Below are 19,819 nucleotides of genomic sequence, written 5' to 3'. Positions count from 1 at the left end.
GTCCATGGGTTATGCATATGTACATACAAGTTCTTTGATAGCTTCCCACCCACCGACCCTCCCCCACCTTCTCTCAGATACTGCATTCTGTTCCATGCTTCTATGTCTCTGGATCTATTTTGTTCATCAGTTTATTTTGTTGACTAGATTCCACATATGAATAAGATCATGTAATACTTGACTTTCTCGGATTGGCTTATTTCCCTTATTTATTTATTTATCTGTTTTCTTTCTTTCTTTCTTTCTTTCTTTCTTTCTTTCTTTCTTTCTTTCTTTCTTTCTTTCTTCATTCATTCATTCATTCTTAATGAGCATATTGGCAATCTTATGTTTTTGATCATTTTTGTTCTTTTCTGTCCTTTGCTCATTATTATTTTTAATTGGATTGTCTGGTTTCTGTGACATATAGGATTGAGAGAGATTTGCCCTGTGGTTTTTATTTTATTTTATTTTATTTTTATTTTGACTGCTTAATTTTTCCCATGCAGGCATTTATATATGTAGTCTAATTGATGAAACTTGCTTTATGCCTTTAGATTTTGAGTCATAGTTACGCAGATCTTTTCCATTGTAAGATTATGAAGGAATTATTTCATGGTTTCTTCTAGAATATTTAGTTTCTTTTTTTTAATATTAAATTATTTATATATTTGGGATTTCTATAGGATGTAAAGTATGAATCCCAGAAGACTACCCAGTGGTCCAAAAACTATTTATTGACTAGTCTAGCTTTTCCCCACTAGTTTAAGGCAGCATCTTTTACAATGTTTTAATGATTGACATTTTAAAACCTAATAGTGCTAGTTCTTTCTTATGTCCATTTTATTTTGTGTTGTTTTATTGTTTTTCTAACACCATTTAGTAATTTGTATAAATTCTATAATTAGCTTGTTTTAGTTAAAAAAAACACACAAATCAATAAACCTGATGGTATTTTTATTGAGAATATAACATATTAGGTTTATTAATAAACTTGAGGACCATTTGTTTTTTAGATGACAAGTTCTCTTAACCAAGATAATGGCATGTCATTGAATTTTTTTTTACTTCTTTATATAGTTATATCACCAGAAGTTTATCCTTAGGTATTTTTTTCTTACTGTTATTATAATTGGGAGTTTTCCCCAAATTTTGTCTTCTGGACTGCTTGTTACCAAATATACATGAAAATAATAGATTCCTATAAATTTTATGCCCTATTATCTTACAGTTTTTCAGTAGATTCTCTTGGGTTTTCTGATATATGGTCAAATATTCAAGTATTGTTAGTTATATTTCCTCCTTTTTAGTTTATATACTTTTAATTCCTCTTGAGTGATTCGTATTAACTAGTACCTCTAGTAGTATATAGCTGAGTTATAGGAGTGATTATCTCAGTCAGAATTTGAGGCATTGCTCCATAGTCTTTTTAACTTCTAGACAGATTTAAAGCCATTTTCTTTCCAAATCCTTCCCTTCCCCACCATGCTTTAGGGTCTTTATCACTGATGTTCAGAAATTCATACTGATGTGTCTTGGTGTGAGTGTTTAATTCATTCTGCTGAATCAACACATGAGCCCTTTTCATCTTGGAAACTTATGTTCTTTACTTGTAGTCTTTGTTTCTTTGATAATTTCTTATCTCTTTCTGGAATTCCCGTTGTTCAGATGTTAGACTTTGCAACTGATTTTCTAATATTGTCTTCTGTTTACTGTATCATATCTTTTTGTTCTTTCTAGGCAATTATCTCGTTATTTTGTCTAAAATGAAATGTTTTCCTAGTTTTTCTTTCAGTTTTTAAATTTCTGCTATCATTTTTAATTTTCAAGAACTTTTAGCACTCTGTTTCTCTCTTACAGCATTTAATTTTGGTTTCTCTGAGGCTGTCAATTAGAAATTTTTGGTTTTAAGTTTTTTTGTTTCCTGCAATATCTCATAGGAAAGAATTTGCTTTGCTTTGTTTTATTCTCCAAAGCATTTTTGATGCTTGGCTGTCCATTTATACTAAAAATGAGGTCCTAGCCCTGGCTGGTGTGGCTCAGTTGGTTAAGCATTGTCCCATGCACTGAGAGGTTGCTGGTTCAATTCCTGATGGGAGCACATGCCTGAGTTGTGGGCTCAATCCCCAGTAGGGGGCATGCAAGAGGCAGCTGATCAATGTTTCTTATTGATGTTTCTCTCTCTCCCTCTCTAAAATCATATAAACAAACAAACAAACAAATCTGATATAATAAAAGCCCAATATGCGAAGTGTCCGGTCGTCCATTCAACCAATCAAAGCATAATATGCTAATAAATGCTAAGGCTACTCAACCGCTCGCTATGACATGCACTGATCACCTGGGAGCAGACAGTCAACTAGTCGACCAGTTGCTATGATGTGCACTGACCACCAGGGGGCAGACGCTCTGACCAGTAGGTTAGCTTGCTGCTGGGGTCTGGCTGATCAGTACTGAGTGAGACAGGTTGGACATGCCCTGGAGTCCTCCTGCAGTCCCTTCCTGGCTGGCTAACCTCCTGCATCCCTCCCCCGCCCCAGTTGTGCATGGTGGGGTCCCTTGGCCTGGCCTGTGCCCTCTTGCAATCTGGGCTGAGGGGGGACCCCCACCCCCCCCCACCCCCAGTGCACGAATTTTGTGCACTGCACCTCTAGTAAATAAATAAAATGAGGTCCTAAAAAACTAATGGGGAAGCTCCTTATGGAGGCAGAAATTGTGACAAAGCAGAATGTGTGATACTGTTAGGTATGACTTTTGTGGGGGTTTTTTGGTAGGCTTCCAAATGTCCATATTTCTATTGGGCAGGTCATCATATCCAGAAAAGAATCTTCCAACCTTCTCTCTGTAGTATAAACCCCATAGCCAAGGTTTGGGAAGGCAAGGAGGGAGAAAGTGTTGGTTAAATTGTCTCACCCATCACTCCTCAGTTCCTGATTTCCTGCTTTGCCTGTTATACTGGAGGCTGGAGATGCTCTCTGCACCCTTTTTAGGAAGATTCCTGGTTGAGAGATGGGTTTACTGTTTGCTGTTTATGGAACCTTTTATTACTCTGTTGTTTCCAGCCTCAGTTCACACCGGGATCTTTAAGCAGTACCGAATAACGTCAGCCCCTGAGCCTCACTGTTATGACTGGCTTCTTGTGATGATCTCTTTTTGTGCTCCCTATAGCGTTATAGCTCAGTTCTGCTAAGTCATACCACTTACCTTCTGCTTTCTACCTTCCAAATTTCTGTGATATGTGTGTGTATCTGCTACTGTTGCTCCTGATCCCTTTGTTCTTGTGTGTTTACACCCTTTTAAAGACATTTATTACAGATTTGGTGGGGGTTTGAAAGGAAACAGATAAATGGGTGTGTTTAATCAATTTTAATTGGAAGTCCCTGGAATGATCTTTGTAAAGCACACATATAATTGTGTTTAACCATGTAGTGCCCCCCACCTTGTTCTTAGAATGCAGATTAATGTTTTTTTTTAGACTAATGTTTTAACATGACCTAACGCTGCATAATCTGACCTCTCCCCTCTTATCTTTGCTTCAGATCTGCCTTTTTTGCTTTTAATTTTCTCCTCCTCTCTCTTTTCTCTCTCACTCATTGTCCTAGTGTTTTCTTTCTCCCCCTTGTCCTTACTCTCGAACCCTCCCTTTGTACTCCTTTTTATCTTTCTAGTCTTTTCTCATCCAACCCAATCCAGCCACACTGACCTTTCTTATGTTTCTTAAATGATCCTTTGCAAATATTGATGTCTTTGATTAAGGAGCATCCTTCCTCTGGGAACAGCATCCACTGCTTCCTGTGGAAAGCTATCCTTGTCTTACAGAGGAATTCATGTTTCTGTTCTGTACTATATCTCTTTTTCTTAATTGCATTATTTAAATATGCAGTTACAACTTTTTTTGGTTATTTGAATGTTTGTTTTCCTTACTGGACCATAGTTCCAAAGGCTGCTGAAAACTAACTGGTAATCTGGTCTGTTCTCCAGTTCTTCACAGCACACTTTCTTTTTTTAAAATTTTTTATTGATTAAAATATTGCATATGTCTTCTTTGTCCCCCATTGGCCTCTCCCTGGCCACTCCCCCTTCAGCCCCTCCCCCAGCACATGCCCTCTCCCCCCTCCCCCCCCCAGTGTCTGTGTCCATTGGTTATGCTCATATGCATGCATACAAGTCCTTTGATTGATCTCTACCTCCCCTCCCCCCCCTGCCTTCCCTCTGATTTCCTTCTTTTTTACAGCAGCGTAGTATTCCATTATGTAGATGTACCACCATTTTTTAATCCACTCATCTGATGATGGGCACTTAGGCTGTTTCCAAATCTTAGCTATGGTGAATTGTGCTGCTATGAACATAGGGCACAGCACAGTTTCATCATATCATCACTTGAGAGTAGGAAACCAAAATCTACCCCCTTTTTGTTTCCTAAACAGGTTTCTATTTTATGCTCACCAGTAAAAGCATACCTGACCATCTCTCTCTTCTCTGTAATCTGAGGGTGGGAGGGGGGAAAGGATAATCTCTTTAACCTATTTCTAAAGATATCTAAAGACATTTCCTTCTTCCCCATTTTATCTAATGATAGGGGTTTAAATAAGAAAGTTATTCTAAAATAGGGATGTATAAGGGGTGATTGCCCTTGAGAATTGGAAACTAATATTCATATACTTGCATGTTAAATGAAATTATTTTAAAAATAAAGAACCTGGGCAATATGAGCATAAAATATGAAAAAAAAAATTTTTAGCTTCCCTATAACTTTTGGAGGTAATAAATAACTTTTGGAGAAAATAAAATAAAGCTAGTTTTGAGTCAGAAAAATAAACATACGGCCATGTGGCATATAGTATGAATTACTGAGGTAAAATATTACCTTCTTCAGGTTTCAGAAGGATCCTACCTGGTCAGAGACCGGAGACCGTTATCTGTTGAAACTCTTTAGGGATCATCTTTTTCATCAGGTGACAGAAGCAGGTGCTCCTTGGATTGACCTCAGTCATATCATTTCTTGTCTTAACAAGGTAATTTGTATCTGGATTTTTAAGACATAAATGCTATCTACAGTTTGTAGAGTTGTATTTTCTACAAATACTAAGAGACTCAAATTAAGATGTAGTCTATAGTCTACAAGATATTTTATTACTAATTTTTTGATGTCTTAATTTTTAAAAATCCTCACCTGAGGATATATATGTTTTTATTGTTTTTTAGTGAGAGAGGGTAAGGGAGAGAGAAACACCCATTGATTGCCTCCTGTATGCATCCCAGGGATCAAACATACAACCTAGGTATGTGCCCTGACTGGGAATCAAACTCGGGACCTTTTATGTATGGGATGATGCTCCAACCCAGGGGTGGGCAAACTTTTTGATCGAGGGCCACAATGGGTTCTTAAACTGGACCGGCGGGCCGGAACAAAAGCATGGATGGAGTGTTTGTGTGAACTAATATAAATTCAAAGTAAACATCATTACATAAAAGGGTACGGTCTTTTTTTTTTTTTTTTTTTTAGTTTTATTCATTTCAAACGGGCCGGATCCGGCCCGCGGGCCGTAGTTTGCCCACGGCTGCTCCAACCAATTGTGCCAATCCAGCCAGGGCTGTGCTTAATTTTTAGAATAGGATTTTTTAAACACCAAAATGTTCATTGTGGGTCTTTTTATTGTGGTAAATGTCACAAAATGACTGCCTTCCCAACCCCATTATACTATATTTTATTTGTATGTTATTTTGTTATATCAAATAAAACGAGTGGAAAAACAGCAAAATAATTCTGTGATTAAGTATTTTTATAAAGTTGAATTCCTTTCTTCTAAGTCATTCTGAGTCAAGTTGAATGTCCTGCATGTTATGAGTCCATTTACTGTTAACTATGGGTATTAAAATCATAAAAGCACAATATTAGTAATGTCAGTAGGCCCAGCCATTGTAAATGGAAAATTAGGTGGAAGATATATCATAAATTTACTTGAGAGGTGAACTTTGTGTTTTTGAAAGGGCTAATAAGAGACCGACCATTTACAGAGGAAGGAAGGAATGCATTTCCCTTATGGATTACTTAGAATTACAGAGCTTAGAATGGGTTTCCAGAAGCAAATCCTAGTCTTTGTATAGCTTTATATCTAAATCAGTTGGCAAACTGTGCCCTGTAGGCCAAATTCATTCTATAGACATTTTTTGTATAGCCTTCGAGCTAAGAATAGTTTTTATATTTTTAAAAGATTGTTTTAAAAAAAAAAAAGTCAAGAAAGGGATATGTGACAGACGTTGTATGTAGCCCTGAAATTTAAAGCATTTACTAATGGCCCTTTATAGAAAACACTTGCTGTGTCCTGGTCTCAACTGTCCCTAAATGACAAGCACTAGGGAAGAAAATACCGGCTCTGTCACATCATTTAGAACTGTTAACATACATTGTTAACCCTCCAGGAAAAATATCTGTTTTTAAGCACTACTTTGTCTTGTTTGAATTTCCTTAAAACTCTTTAGTATTGTCAATAACTTACATTAAGACAGAATAAAACTGTATGATGTACCATTAAACTAATCCAATATGATTTATATATTCATTTGCCCTTTTCCCTTAAGGGGAAAATGTTTTTCTTGAGCAATGAGAGAAGAATAAGTCTATTAGATTTTAGAAGATACTATCCGTAGTATCAAAGTACCATAACTAAAACTGTAGAACAGGTATAAACACTGACAAGTAGATTTGATAGAATAAGGCGGAGATAATTGAAAATTTGAAGAAATTTCATTTCATAAAATAACTAATAGTAAATAAAATCTATCCCAAATCTGAAATGTAACAATTTTCTAAATTTGGAAAAGAGAGTAATAAATTGAAAAGGAGGGATGGCCATATTGATGATATTAAAACTTAACATAGCTTATTCTGGTGGAAATGACTGAAATTAACTGCTAAAGTTATTTCTAAATTTGAGTCTTCAGAATTAGTTTTAAATGTTTTTTAATGAATTAATAAATGAAAAAAGAAGGAAAAATGGACATTAAAAACTAACAAAAATAAAGTGAAGACAAGATGAGTTGTTTTGATGGACTAAGGATTAGTATTTATATTTTATAGATACCGCATTAAAATACTATGCTGTATCCTTATAGATCAGTGGATAAAGACTAAACTGGCATTCACACGGTGGAAATAACAAAAGTGAATATATGAAAGCATTTGGTAATGTTAATAACATTGTAAATTAAAACAGCAAGGCACTCATTTGATATGAAGTTGCTGCTAAATTGGTACAACTTATAAGGCTATGGTGCCTGAAATCCTGTGGAAAGCAATTTGGCTGTATGTGATAGGCTATAAAATTACTCATACTTTCTGATTCAGTGTACTTTTAAGTCTCCTAAGGAAGTAATTCTACAGAAGAAAAAGTTTAGATGAAAATGTTCATTGTACTGTAATTGTGATACAAAAAAAGTTGGGAGATATTGAGGGAATAATTAAGTTATACTATATAATACAAGCAATTAGAAAAAGCATGAAAGATAGGGAGAAATAGGGCAGCATTTGTGTGAAAAGCGTCTGAGTTAAAAGTGTGTACCTACTGATTGGTGGTATGAAATATGTATATCCAGAAGCAAATGTAACAATTTTAAATGTTTATCATCATTGCCAAGTGTTGTCCTAAAGTAGATAAGGTAGATAATCTTCTGTGAGGTATGAACTTCATATTTTTTAATGTATCTGTTTCAGTTAGATGCTGGTGTGCCAGAAAAAATAAGCCTCATTTCCAGAGATGAGAAGAGTGTACTTGTGGTGACTTACAGTGACTTAAAGCGCTGCTTTGAAAACACTTTTCAAGAACTGATTGCAGCTGCCAATGGCCAGTTGTAGTATTTGCTAACAGCACGCAGGACATGGCTGAGGAGCTTAACCTATAGCGAATTGCACTACAGCTGAACTGTTTTTCATCATCTCATTTCACGTCTGGGAAACAAACAGAAGATGAGCAAAGCTGCTTGCATTTCAATCAGGTACACTGTTACTTGAAAGGAAGAATGTTTCAATCATCCTAGAGCTGTGGCTGCCATTGGGGCCAAATCTGTGAAGAATTTATTTTAGATTAAGGAACACCATTAGGTGACTGATGTTCCAGCTTTGGTTTTTTTCCACTTGTATATGCACTAATTTTAATTTTCTTAAGACTTTTTTCTGATCTTTGAACTTTTGCCACATTGTATACTTATTAAGGGAATCTATTTGCAAGGATATTTTTTGGAAACAATGCTGGACAGCATTTTTGTCAGTGAGGGTTGCAGAATTTGCCCTTTTGGGGATGGGTTGCCCTGAATAATGTAATGGACCAGGTAAATAATTTCACAGTTCAATGTAGCGCATAATTCTTGAAAGAGTATTGTATGCAAGCTCTATATGCCACCCACTGTTAGTTCCAATTGAGATTTTTGTTTTGTTTTAAAGAACACACAAAAAGAAATATCAGTGAATTTTGTTAGATACAAATTCCCCTATTACTTGATTTAAATCCTTTCTGTAAAGATTGGATAAACAGTAACAGAAGGAGCTCATAGAACTTTTTGCTCCGAATTCAACCAGAGCCTTTTGTAAAAAAGATGTTTCCTGCTAGTCAGATACATTTACATTTATGCAATCTTTTTTAAATAGAAAAAAAAATTGAGAAATTGTGTTAAAGGACTGAAGTTTGCTTTTTTCTTTGTATAAAGTTTTGTTCTTTAAACCACAGCTTTATTATGGTACTTTACACTGGATACAGACACAGAGACACTGTTCAGAAGATGAGCTAAACACAGCAGTGGTCTGGCATCAAGAGCTTCTGACATTTTATAGCCTGAATCCGGAGAGATAACAATCTGCTGTGCCTTTGCAGTCACTGCTTAGCCCAAAGTCATAGTGCTTTTAATAATAATATGTGGGATATTCCTGAATAAGTCAATCTCAAAACTTTGGAATTTTCCTCCTCTTAACCTTTCTTAATATTTGGACGTGCAGTTGTCGCCAAACTTGTGTATTCATGGAATTTCTAGTTAATGAAATACTTATACTTTGATACTGAAGACTGCCAAATACATAGGAATTTTCTTTCTTAAAAAACAGTAATGAAGACTGTATCTCCTTTCCCAGCACTGAATGTTTTACTAGCACTGGGTGCTCACCAAGCAACTATGAAGAAAATGTGGAAACTCAAAAGATCAGGAAAGACTTCCAAGCACTTGCAACCGATGTTATGGTTTTCAATTTTAATGATTATACATATTTGTAGTTTTCAGAGAAGTTTTTAATATTTCTCTGTCCACTTTTTATAAGCTTTAAAATGATTTTCTCTGCCTTGAGATTTGCATCAAGGAAAAGCACCTCTCTTCACCTGAAAGCTTTGAAGACTAGAGACACGCTTCTCACATTGTAACAAGTGAGTCCACCTGTGGTAGCATCAGTTGCTAAAAAGAAAATCAATGATTGCATTTGATCTGGATGGATTTTAAAAGAACATAATGTTTAATATTCAAATGATAATTAACATTTGCCACCGTAATGTTCTTTTTATGTAAAAGGAACAGGAACTTGGAGACATTAACATGCAAAAGTCTTTTATCATTAGCTCATGTATTTGAAGAAGAGCAGCTGTCTTTTTATATGTTTTTTGACAAATCATATTGTAATTCTTTTGTACAAAAAAGAACTACTTGTATTCTAGAAGAAATATGAAATGCTTAATTTATAAGCAGGCTGGAGATTTTTTCCAATATTGTTTTCTTTGAAAATGAAAGGGGATCATCTATTTTCGTTTTGGGGTCTGGCAACTTTTTGAAAATTTAATTTGTGGACCAATGTTTTGTGAAAGCTAAGGAAGGGCAGGGGTAAAATAGGGCTTGAATTTCTCATTCTGTATAGACCAGCAAACTCCCCTCTGCAAGGCAGGTTCAAATCACAAACCCAAGAATGTTTGTGTTATAAATGCTAGTTTGCTTCAGCCCCTAGTAACCTCAGGACTTGGTTTGAATATAGAACATAGACAGCTCATATGTTTTCATGAGTAAATATCATCAGCCTGGAAACAGTTGGTGTCAGGCAATACATATTTTTTAAGCTTTGTTTTATATTTATTTTTCATTTAGTTTTTATTGGGAATGGTTTTCAATAGAACTCCTAGTTCTGCTTAGGTGTTTTTTGGGGGAGCCCTCTTTTCCACAGTGTAATTCCATTTAAGAGGCTGTCTAAAAGTTAGTCTTTTTAATAGGAAGATTTTATTCTTTGAGAAGAGTCAAATTAAGGATGTAAACTTACATACCTTCCTGTTACGATAGTTAAAAGCACAGAAAGGACAACCCTTGAAATCATGTAGCGTTGGTCATTTCAAATTTTTGTACCTATTTTAAATTCTGTTAGTGTATTTACTTCATTGTAAATATTTTTGAGGGTACCTTTGTATTTTGCTTTTGACCTTGGTTCTGTGATTTGGATGTCAACAACTTCCCTAAAAAGCACCAGTATGTTAAGTTCTAATGTCATGATCCCAAATTGGGTTTTTCATCTTTAATCCTGTTTTCAGTCTCTATGTGTACAGCAGTATTTTTAATAAAGAATTACAGAAAGAAACTCATCTCTTTTGTTATTGTTACCAGTTTATTTGAAAAGATTGGGCCCTGGCTGGGTTTCTCAGTGTTAAATCGTCGGCCCATGGACCGAAGGGTTACAGGTTTGATTCCCGGTTAAAGGCACATACTTCAGTTGCAGGTTCCTAAGCCCCTGTAGGGGCATGTGGGGAAGGCACCCAATCAATGGGTCTCACATTGATGTTTCTCTCTCCCCCTCCTCCTTCCCTTTTATCTCTCTCCCTCTCTTCCACTCTTTTCAGAAATCAATGGAAAAAATATCCTTGTGTGAAGATTAAAAAAAAAAAAATTAAAAAGATGATTTGTCAAATGATAGGAATTTAAAAGGCTGATGATTTCCTTCCTGTCTTGGAGGTATTTTTGGTCTTCGGATGAAATGGTGGTAGATTTATTGACTTATCAAGTATCTGTTAAATGCCTACTTGGATCTGTTCTAGGCACTAAAAATGCAAGTGTGAGTACTTGGTACTTACATAATGTATACTTGTGCCCAAACATGTGTATATGCTACATGACTTACAGCGAAGTTTAGGAGAGAAGACCCACTTACGTGAAAGGATGGGAATGATACCTAGCCAATCTTTTCAGTACTTAGTTACTAATGTACTGTATAGGTGAAGGATGTCCCTTCCCCCAAGTCCTTTAGAAGCACTATCCTACATAATAAAAGCATAGTCTACAAATTGTCCCCTCGACTGGGAGTTGTCTGGGAGTTCGACCAAGGGGTGGGGCCGGCTGGGGGAAGGGAGGGAGTACCTGGCCAGCAACCGGCAGCTGCTAGGGACCCTACCAGTGCAAGAATTTCGTGCACTGGGCCTCTAGTTCAGAAGATAAGGGCAGATAAAGAAAATATGGTAAAATGTTAACATTTGTTGAATCTGGGTAGAATGTTTATTGTGGGGTGTTGTGGATTTTTGTGGGGGTTTTTTTTGTATGTTTGAAATGAGTTGAAAAAATACTGTACAGAATAGAAAGTGATAAGGGACTATAGGCACAGGTGAAGGAGAACTAGAGTAAAGAAAGGGATTAATTTCAGCTGAAGGAACTGGTCAGTTGGTTTTAGGAATTAAGGGAGAGAATAAGTATAGAAGGTTTTATATGTAGAAGGGTCTTGAAAAAATCCATGGAATCATATAAATTAAAATTGATGATTGTGGGTTCATGAAGAAGAAGGGAGACTAGTCTGCTCAGAATTGAGGATGTATTTAGGGATCTTTTAGGTTTAAATTTCTTAGGAGAACACATTAAAAATACTGTTAAAGTTAATCCGATGTTACATCTGATACACTCTGACAAATGCTTTCATCTCCTGTGCTCTGAATGGTCAAAAACAGTGATCTCTTCCCCTCCAACACCTTTAGCAAGTGCATGGTTAGGGACCCATCTGTAAAATATCCTATATAAATGGGGTGGGCGGAGAGGGAAGGAAAGAGAATTAAAAAATACATGTCTTTAAAATGTATTTAAAACAGTATGCATGGTGGTTAAGAAACCAGTTTGCTAGAACAAGGCTACCTGAGTTCAAATACTGGCTTCTACCACTGAGAGCTCTGTGATCTTGGGTAAACCATTTGCCCACTCAGTGCCGCAATTGAAATTCACTCATTCATGATCTAGTTATTGAATGCTTATTGTATGTTAGGCATTGTTCTGGGAACCAACTGAAGAACTCTGACTACAACAGACAAAAATATCGGCTTTTACAGAGCTTTTATTTTAGCAAGAAGACGAAGTATATAGTATGTTAAGAGGAAATAATGGCTATGGAAAGAAAAGAAAGTAGGGTAAAGGATGTGGGTAAGGTTGCCAGATTTAGCAAATAAAAATACAGAACACACAGTTAAATTTGAATTATAGATAAACAACATATTTTTTTTTTAGCATAGGTATGTCTCAAGTATTGTGTGGGACATAGGTATGTTAAAAAGTTACCTGGGTGAGAAGGGTGAAGGGATTAAGCAAAGAAAAAGAAAAGAAAGACATGGATACAGACAACAGTATGGTGATTGCCAGAGGGAAGAGGGATAGGTAGAAGAGGCTAAAGGGGGCATAAATGGTGATGGAAGGAGACTTGACTTGGGGTAGTGAACACACAATATAATATACAGATGGTGCATTATAGAATTGTACACCTGAAACCTATGTAATTAACCAATATCACCCCAATAAATTCAATAAAATATATTTACCTGTAATTCAAATGTAACTGGCCATCCTGTGTTTAATCTTGCTACTCTAGTTGTGGGGAGTATATGGGGTGGTGATAGAATTTCAAATGGGATGGTTTGTGTGTAGGGCTCACATTTGAGGATGAACTTAAAGTGAAGGAGCCAGCAACCATGCAGAATTTGAGGGAAAAGAATTCCAGGTCCGGAAATGTGCCTGGAATATTTGAAGAATAGCAGGAAGGCCATGTGGCCAGAGTAAAGTGAGTCAGAAGTGAAGATAGAGGGTAATATGGGCAGTAATGTCCTATAGGTCCTTTTAAGACCATTTTGGCTTTTACTCCCAGTGAAAGGGGAAACTGCAGGAGGATTTGGAGCAGAATAACATGATAAAACGTTTTAAAAGGATTACTTTGGCAGCTGGTTAACAAGCTATTGCTGTATTTCAAGTGAAAGATGATGGGGATTTGGACTAGAGTGACAGCAGTAGAGGTGGGATGAAATGACTAAATTCTGAATATATTTTAAAGGTAGAGCCCACTGGATGTCCTAACTTATTGGGTGTGAAGGAAGAAAGGAAGTGGGAAGACAAAATGACCTAAGGATTTGGTCCACTACTGATGGAATGGAGGATTGTACTGAACTGAAAGAGATTGTTGTAGGAACAAAGAGATTTGGGGGTGGGAGGGCAGGGGGGATGGGGAAGTGAGGAAGGATAACTGAGAGTTTGGTCTGGGGCCTGTTAGGTTTGAGATGTTCAGTACACATTTGTTCTGGCTTGTTATAAGCAACCCCAAACTTAATGGCATAAAGCAACCATTTTATTATCCTTAGGGATTCCGTGGGTCAGGAATTTGGGCAGGGCACAGCTGGATGGCTTCTCTATTTCATTATGTTTTGGGCCTCAGCTGGGAAACTTCCTGGGGGCTGAAATCAGCTGATCTAGCACCTGAACTGAAAGATGAAGGCTGGGGTCAGTGGGGGACTGTAATGGAAGCACCTACTCATGGCCTCCTTGTGGCTTAGGCTTGTCCAAACATGGTGCCTGGATCTCTAGTGGGAGCTCTTAGAGAATGAATTTACCAAAAGACTGGAAAATGCATGATTTTCTTTTTTTCTTTGACCTGGCCTCTGAGTGCGGGGTCATTTCTGCCACATTCTAATGATTGCAAGTGAGTCACAGAGCCAGCTCTGATTCTCGGGAAGAGGAATTTAATGGGGAAGTGACAAACGCACATTGTCGAAGGTCATGTGGGATTCGGGAGATACTGCTGCAGCTGTCTTTGGAAGATGCTGCCACAGGATCCAAAGATGCCAATTTAGCACTTGGCATACACATGACTTTGGAGGTTAGGGCTGAGATCTGGCCCATAAATGTAACTTACAAGCCATTGTCATGCAGGTGTCACATAAAGCCCTGAGACTGGCTGAGATGATGGAGTTAGTGCAGACTGAGAAAAGTCCAAGGGCAGAGTGCTGGGGTAACTGGAACCAGGTTCAAAGGTCAGAGAAAAGTAAACCAGTAAGAGGGACATCAATGGCCAGTGAGATAGGAAGAAATGTGTGATGTCCTGGGATCACAGTTAAAAGGTATTTAGGTGTTTTCAGGAATAAAGGTGAAGTTGATGGTTCAAGAAAGACTGAGGCTGAAAATGGCCATTGAGTTTAACAATATGAAGTTCACGGATAACCTGGCCAAGGGCAGTCAGTGAGCGTGACAGTGAACCCTAGGCTTGAGGAGGCTTAGAGGGCCTGGAGGGGAGGAATCTGAAACAGGAGCATAACCAGCTCTTGCAAGGAATATTGCTGTGAAGGAATGGGGTGGTAGCTGAAGGGGAAAGTCGGGAGGTAACTTTCCATAAGAAGAGTTGATCCAGTGGAGGGGACATGGATGGGGGCAAGGCAGTGGTGGATTGCTGGAGAGTGTCCTTGTGTAGGTGAGAGGAGGAGGCGACTGCCCAGCATGTGTTTTGATTTCATAAGGGAAGGCAGAGCATATGAGCACAGATGCTGGAGGAGGGTAGGTGTGATGGTGGGATTTTGAAGTTCTCTTTTGATTACTTCCATTTTCCCATTGACATGAAGAGTTTACTAATAGTGCCTGTCACATTGGATGGCTTTGAAAATTAAATGTTTTTTTCCTCCAAAGTACTTACAGTCGTTGCTGGCACGTAATGTTGATAGTTTTTAGTCTGAAAGTAAGCCCCTACTCCTTTTAAAATGGTATTTTTAAGATACTTGTTTTTGAATTGCACACAAGTCTGCAAATAAGCATATAGCTCAGCAATGATCACAAAGTGAACACACCTATGTATCCAGCTCAAGAAACAGAACATTAATAGCACCTGGTTGGTTTTTGGTTTGTTTTGCTTTTTTTGCCCTTAAATGTCTTTAGCTCAAAAAGTAGAAAGCTAGTCATCCTTGTGTTGGGATCCAGGATATTTTTGAAAAATGTCCTTGCCTGTGAAATCCCAAAGTCTGGTAATATGTTTAACACCAAGGACTCTAATAAACCTTACTTGGCTATTCTGCTGGAGGAAAGAAAAAAATCTATTCCCTAATGAACTGTAAGTTTCCAGAGTCATGAGAAAATTTCTAAATTATGACGTGACACCAATTCCTCAAGCATTCTTCAAATCTTCATTTGCCTAAATGAGTGTAATATGAAAACCAATAATATTTTTAAAGAATTTAAAAATTTTGAAGATAAAATGCCTCTTGTCCTCTTTAGTTAACCATACATTTACTGAGATTAGTCATTTAGCCTTTTATTCTTCTTGCCTTTTTTCCAAAGAAAGCAGTTCTTTTCCTTCCAATCTAATTCCTTATAATGTTATTAGGAAGTATAACCACTTCCTAAGACAATGTGTTAGTGATCACTTATTCTGTGTTGACAGTGATTGTCTGAATTGCTTATTTCTCTTTCTAGGATTTAATCCACAAAACAAAATTAAAGAATATTTAGGTAGTGTACTTTTCTTAGGGAAGTTCTTACCTTAGGCTTTTGCCTAATTATTTTGTACTAGAGGCCCGGTGCGCGAATTCATGCATGGGTGGGGTCCCTTGGCCTGGCCAGCGATTGGGGCCAATGAGGCTGACGGAGCCAATCAGGGCCAGCCAGCCTTGGGGGAAGGTGAGAGGGGGGAGAGACTGCGGGAGGTTGGCCGGTCACGGGAGGTTGGCTGCGGGAGTGCACTGACCACCAGGGGGCAGCTCCTGCGTTGTCTGCCCCCTGGTGTCCAGTGCATCGTCATAGCGACCAGTCGTCCGGTCATCACAGTCACTTAGGCTTTTATATATATAGATGGTTTCTTGCACACAACCTCTAATACACACAAACACAGGCGCAGGCATGCACACTCCCCTCTGTAGTTATGGTAATTGTTTATTAGCTGAAAATTGGTGTTTGGAAAAGATTAATTTTAAACTCTTTTTAAACTGAGGGCACTTTTGTCTGCATGCAGCACTCTGTACGTTTTATTTGTGATCTCCCTCATTTTAGTATTTAGTTTTCTGGGCAGTCTGCCTAGTTGGATTTTATTTTATTTACTGTTTGCAGTGTCCTGATTGTTAAGAGTAGCCATTTCATGATGTTGAGAGAAAGCTCTTTACCTCTAGCAGTGCTTTGCTTTTGTGCTGCTTAATGATTGGTTTAATGAGATCTTTCAGAACATCAATTCCCCACCCCTGGGGGAACCTATGACTCCTGTTCTCATTTATAAGCAAATTAGGAAGAAAATACATAGATGTTTTTGGAAGTTAACTTTATTAAATGAAGATAGTATATAAAATACATTCATAGTGACTAGATATAAAGGACCAAATTATGTCTTATATCTGCAGCATACATTCTTGGTTTGTATAAAAGTAACTTTAAAATTCCAGTTTCCTTAAATAGTTCTGCACAAAACACATACACACGCATATATATATACACATATCGTTACTACCAATGTCAAAGACGCGCTCCTCCTTTAATCAGCTCAAAGGAACTGGCAAATATGTTTCATGTTTGACATTCTTCCAGGCTGGGAAGTAAGGCACAGCTAAAAGGCCTAAGTAACGTTTTCCAGGATTTGGACAGATATATTGCGTGGGCTCAAATAAGGTGTGGGCATCATGTCTTAAATGAGACCTACAGTTGCATATGGTTTGTCCCCTCCCGCCTGTACGGTTCCACATATGTGATCTCAAAATCCTAAAAGAGGCGCTGGTTCTTTCCTTGCCACTGCCAACCATTTTTGTCATAAGTGACAAATGATTTAATACCAGCATCAGTTAATTAGTGTTTCAGTTTTCAGTGCTGTTTTAATGAACTCGCCTGTGGCAAGCACCATGCAACTACCCCACGACACGTTGCTACAAGCTCCTGCTTTCCTATCTGTCGGGATTCCAGATGGGAACCTTTTTGGATGGACTCACATAGGATACAAACCTGAGTCTTTCAAAAAACGGAATTGACACCAATAATAGATTGTTCCTTTTGGTGAGGTGGTATTACTAAGGTCTCAATGATTAAGAATGAGATCATTAAAATCAGCACATAATACATATAGCTAAGGTTTTCTGTGATTTTCACTATTTGCTGGGTCCTTATCTAATTTGAGAAAACTAGAGAATGGATTGAGGTCTTCTTTTACCTTCCCTGTGTTTACCTTCCTCTTGGTTACCTGGTTTACACTATTGCCAGTTGTCCCTGGTGATTTCGTTCCGGTAAAGAGGAGGAGGAACAAAGCTTTCCCCCTCCCAGCTGATTTTGTTGGGCCTTGGCTTGGTGGAGAGGCCGGACGCCCTGCTCCGCCGGCCGGAGGCCCCTCCTGCAGATCCACGCGGGCGCTCTCACTGGCTCACTGCGGATGTGCCCAGTCCCCATCTCTCCATACAAAGAACCTTGAAACAAGACTGTGACACGGGAAGGATGCTGCTATTACTTGTGTTCCGGGTTCTACAGTTCAGCTGCATGCATCAAGGGAACCGCATCTTCTCTGCGGCCTGCCCAGCTCTGACAGGCTCCAAACATTCTAAATACAGAGCATCAGGCGGAGCCCGCCGCAGACGCGGCCCTCCACCCTGGGGAGTGGGCACCCTGCGCACCGGTTCCCTTTTCCATCATCCTCAGGCCAAGGCAAGGCGAACGCAGATGAAAGAGGCTTTTCCCCTATGGATGGCAGATTAATGTCCTGAGTCCCAGTTCCAGAAATACTTTACTATCACCTTTTTCTCAAGGAGCATAAAGTGCTTAATAAACCTTGGTTAATGCTCTAACCCGCCTTCCCAGGAGACGGACTGGGGAGTGGGATCCCCATCACACAGCCTCCGGGCCGCCTGTTGCAGTGAGGTGGTTTGGTTGGCAGAGAGAGGGCTTTCACTCTGCCTCATCTTCCTTATTCCTTCTGCCCTCATTTTGGGGCATTTTCATTCTCAGCTTCCTTTTATAACTAACTGTACAAAATAGGCAAATGCAAAACATTGAGTTGAGTGTCTTAACTATACATTCACACTCAAAATAGAATCTGATTTTTTTAAATGGGGCTTTAAGCCCAACAGGTAACCCTCACAGACCAGCCGTTCCAGTTAGCTTACTACGAACAATATGCTACATGCCCTGAACTAATGTTCCAGCTTAGCTCAGGTAAGGGTTCAGTGTGCTTGCCGGAGGGGCCGGCAGTGTGGGCTCAGATGAGCAACAGCCTCAGTGACAGCTATAAAAACTGTCATATACGGGAACGGACAGAGAACCAGTCCTGTAGCTAATGTTTTAAAATACGCTTTGTTGTTCCAAAAAATGTTTGTCCTTTTCTTGCCTCCCAGAGTCCAGAAAAAGTCCCCTCAACCCTCTATTCTCTTGGCTCCCTGGCGGGGTTCTCAAATGGAGTGGGTTAGGTAGGGTTTCGGAACCTCTTCAGTGTCCTTGTTGGTAGCCCTCTTCCACTCCTTCCATGTGGCCCAGCTCAAATTCTCCCTTCTTGTGCTCTGTCCTGTTTTCTCTTTTCTTCTTTTCTCCCTTTTTCCTTTTCCTCCTCACAGCCATGTCTGCTGGAGGCCCCGGGCTTGCGGGCTTGCGTAGGCCGGCTCGGGCTGCAGTCCCTGGGTGCATGCTGCGTCTCCTGAATTGTCCAGGCCCGAGGCCTGGGGGCAAGGAGCAGGAAGTCTTTGGACTTGAAAGAATTTCTCTAACACACTGAATGAGGGTTTGGCCTTCACTTGTCACTCTTACTCTATTTATCTGGGGGTTACATTCTGGTTAGTCAAAAGAGAAAAGCACTGTTACAACCACAGGAGCATCCAGCCCCTGCGGAGAGGCAGAGGTGTACACTTCTATGTGCATAATACTGGCAGAAGCTCGTTTTCGGGGGAATACATCTGCATGTGGCTCTAGAAATCAGGCCGCCACACTTAGACAGGTGGGGTGGAATACAAGACCACGGAGTTGTAGTCTGGGGGAGGAGAGCAGCACGAGGCCTTCCTTTCCAGCTCAGAGTTGTCGTAGGTGAACCTGCGCTGGCCTCTGTTGACGTGCCCACAGTCAGGATGGCAGAACTGAGGCCTGGTCAGGTCAGAAAGCCCCGACTCCTTACTCTTACTGGTTACTCTCAAGCTAAAGAAAAAAGAAAAACATCAAATACACAAATTTAGTTTCTTGAAATCACGCTACTCTAAAAACTCTTTATTGTTGCAGGTATTTACAGATGTCCCCCTGTCTTCCCCATTGACCCCTTCTAGCCCGCACCTGCCCCACCCGAAACTATATTTTTATTGATTTCAGAGAGGAAGGAAGAGGCAGAGAGAGAGAAACATTAATGATGAGAGAGAATCATTGATCGGGTGCCTCCTGCACGTCCCCCACTGGGGATCGGGCCCCCAGCCTGGGCATGTGCCCTGACTGGGAATCCAACTGTGACCTCCTGGTTCATAGGTCGATGCTCAACCACTGAGCCACACCATCTGGGCCACTCTTTTTATTTAAAGAGTTTTTAAAAATTGTTTTTAAATTGATTATTGAGAGAGAGAGAGAGAAAGGGGGAGGGAGGGAGAGGAAGGAAAAGAGGAGGAGGTATCGATTT

General features: G+C 39.1%; 2 protein-coding genes across 10 annotated transcripts in view; one reads left to right on the top strand and one right to left on the bottom strand.

Moving 5' to 3' along the window:
- Window positions 1–10,577, top strand: part of PAN3 (poly(A) specific ribonuclease subunit PAN3) — a 162,245-nt gene extending 151,668 nt beyond the window's left edge. For 3 of the 8 annotated variants that reach the window (XM_036299361.1, XM_036299364.1, XM_036299359.1), the window contains 2 exons: window positions 4,856–4,994; window positions 7,694–10,577. In XM_036299361.1, the coding sequence (XP_036155254.1) occupies window positions 4,856–4,994; window positions 7,694–7,834 (280 nt within the window). In that variant the 3' untranslated portion in view covers window positions 7,835–10,577. The remainder of the gene's footprint in view (window positions 1–4,855; window positions 4,995–7,693) is intronic. The other 5 variants (XR_004966055.1, XR_004966056.1, XM_036299360.1 and 2 more) reach the window with 5 other exon arrangements.
- A 5,932-nt stretch (window positions 10,578–16,509) lies between these two features.
- FLT1 (fms related receptor tyrosine kinase 1) overlaps window positions 16,510–19,819 on the bottom strand; it is a 204,534-nt gene continuing 201,224 nt past the window's right edge. For both annotated transcript variants that reach the window (XM_036299247.1, XM_036299248.1), the window contains one exon: window positions 16,510–19,353. In XM_036299247.1, the coding sequence (XP_036155140.1) occupies window positions 19,152–19,353 (202 nt within the window). In that variant the 3' untranslated portion in view covers window positions 16,510–19,151. The remainder of the gene's footprint in view (window positions 19,354–19,819) is intronic.

Source organism: Myotis myotis, unplaced genomic scaffold (genome assembly GCF_014108235.1).
Source record: "Myotis myotis isolate mMyoMyo1 unplaced genomic scaffold, mMyoMyo1.p scaffold_m19_p_3, whole genome shotgun sequence".
Taxonomy (NCBI): Eukaryota; Metazoa; Chordata; class Mammalia; order Chiroptera; family Vespertilionidae; genus Myotis; species Myotis myotis.
This window is presented reverse-complemented; position numbering and strand designations above follow the sequence as displayed.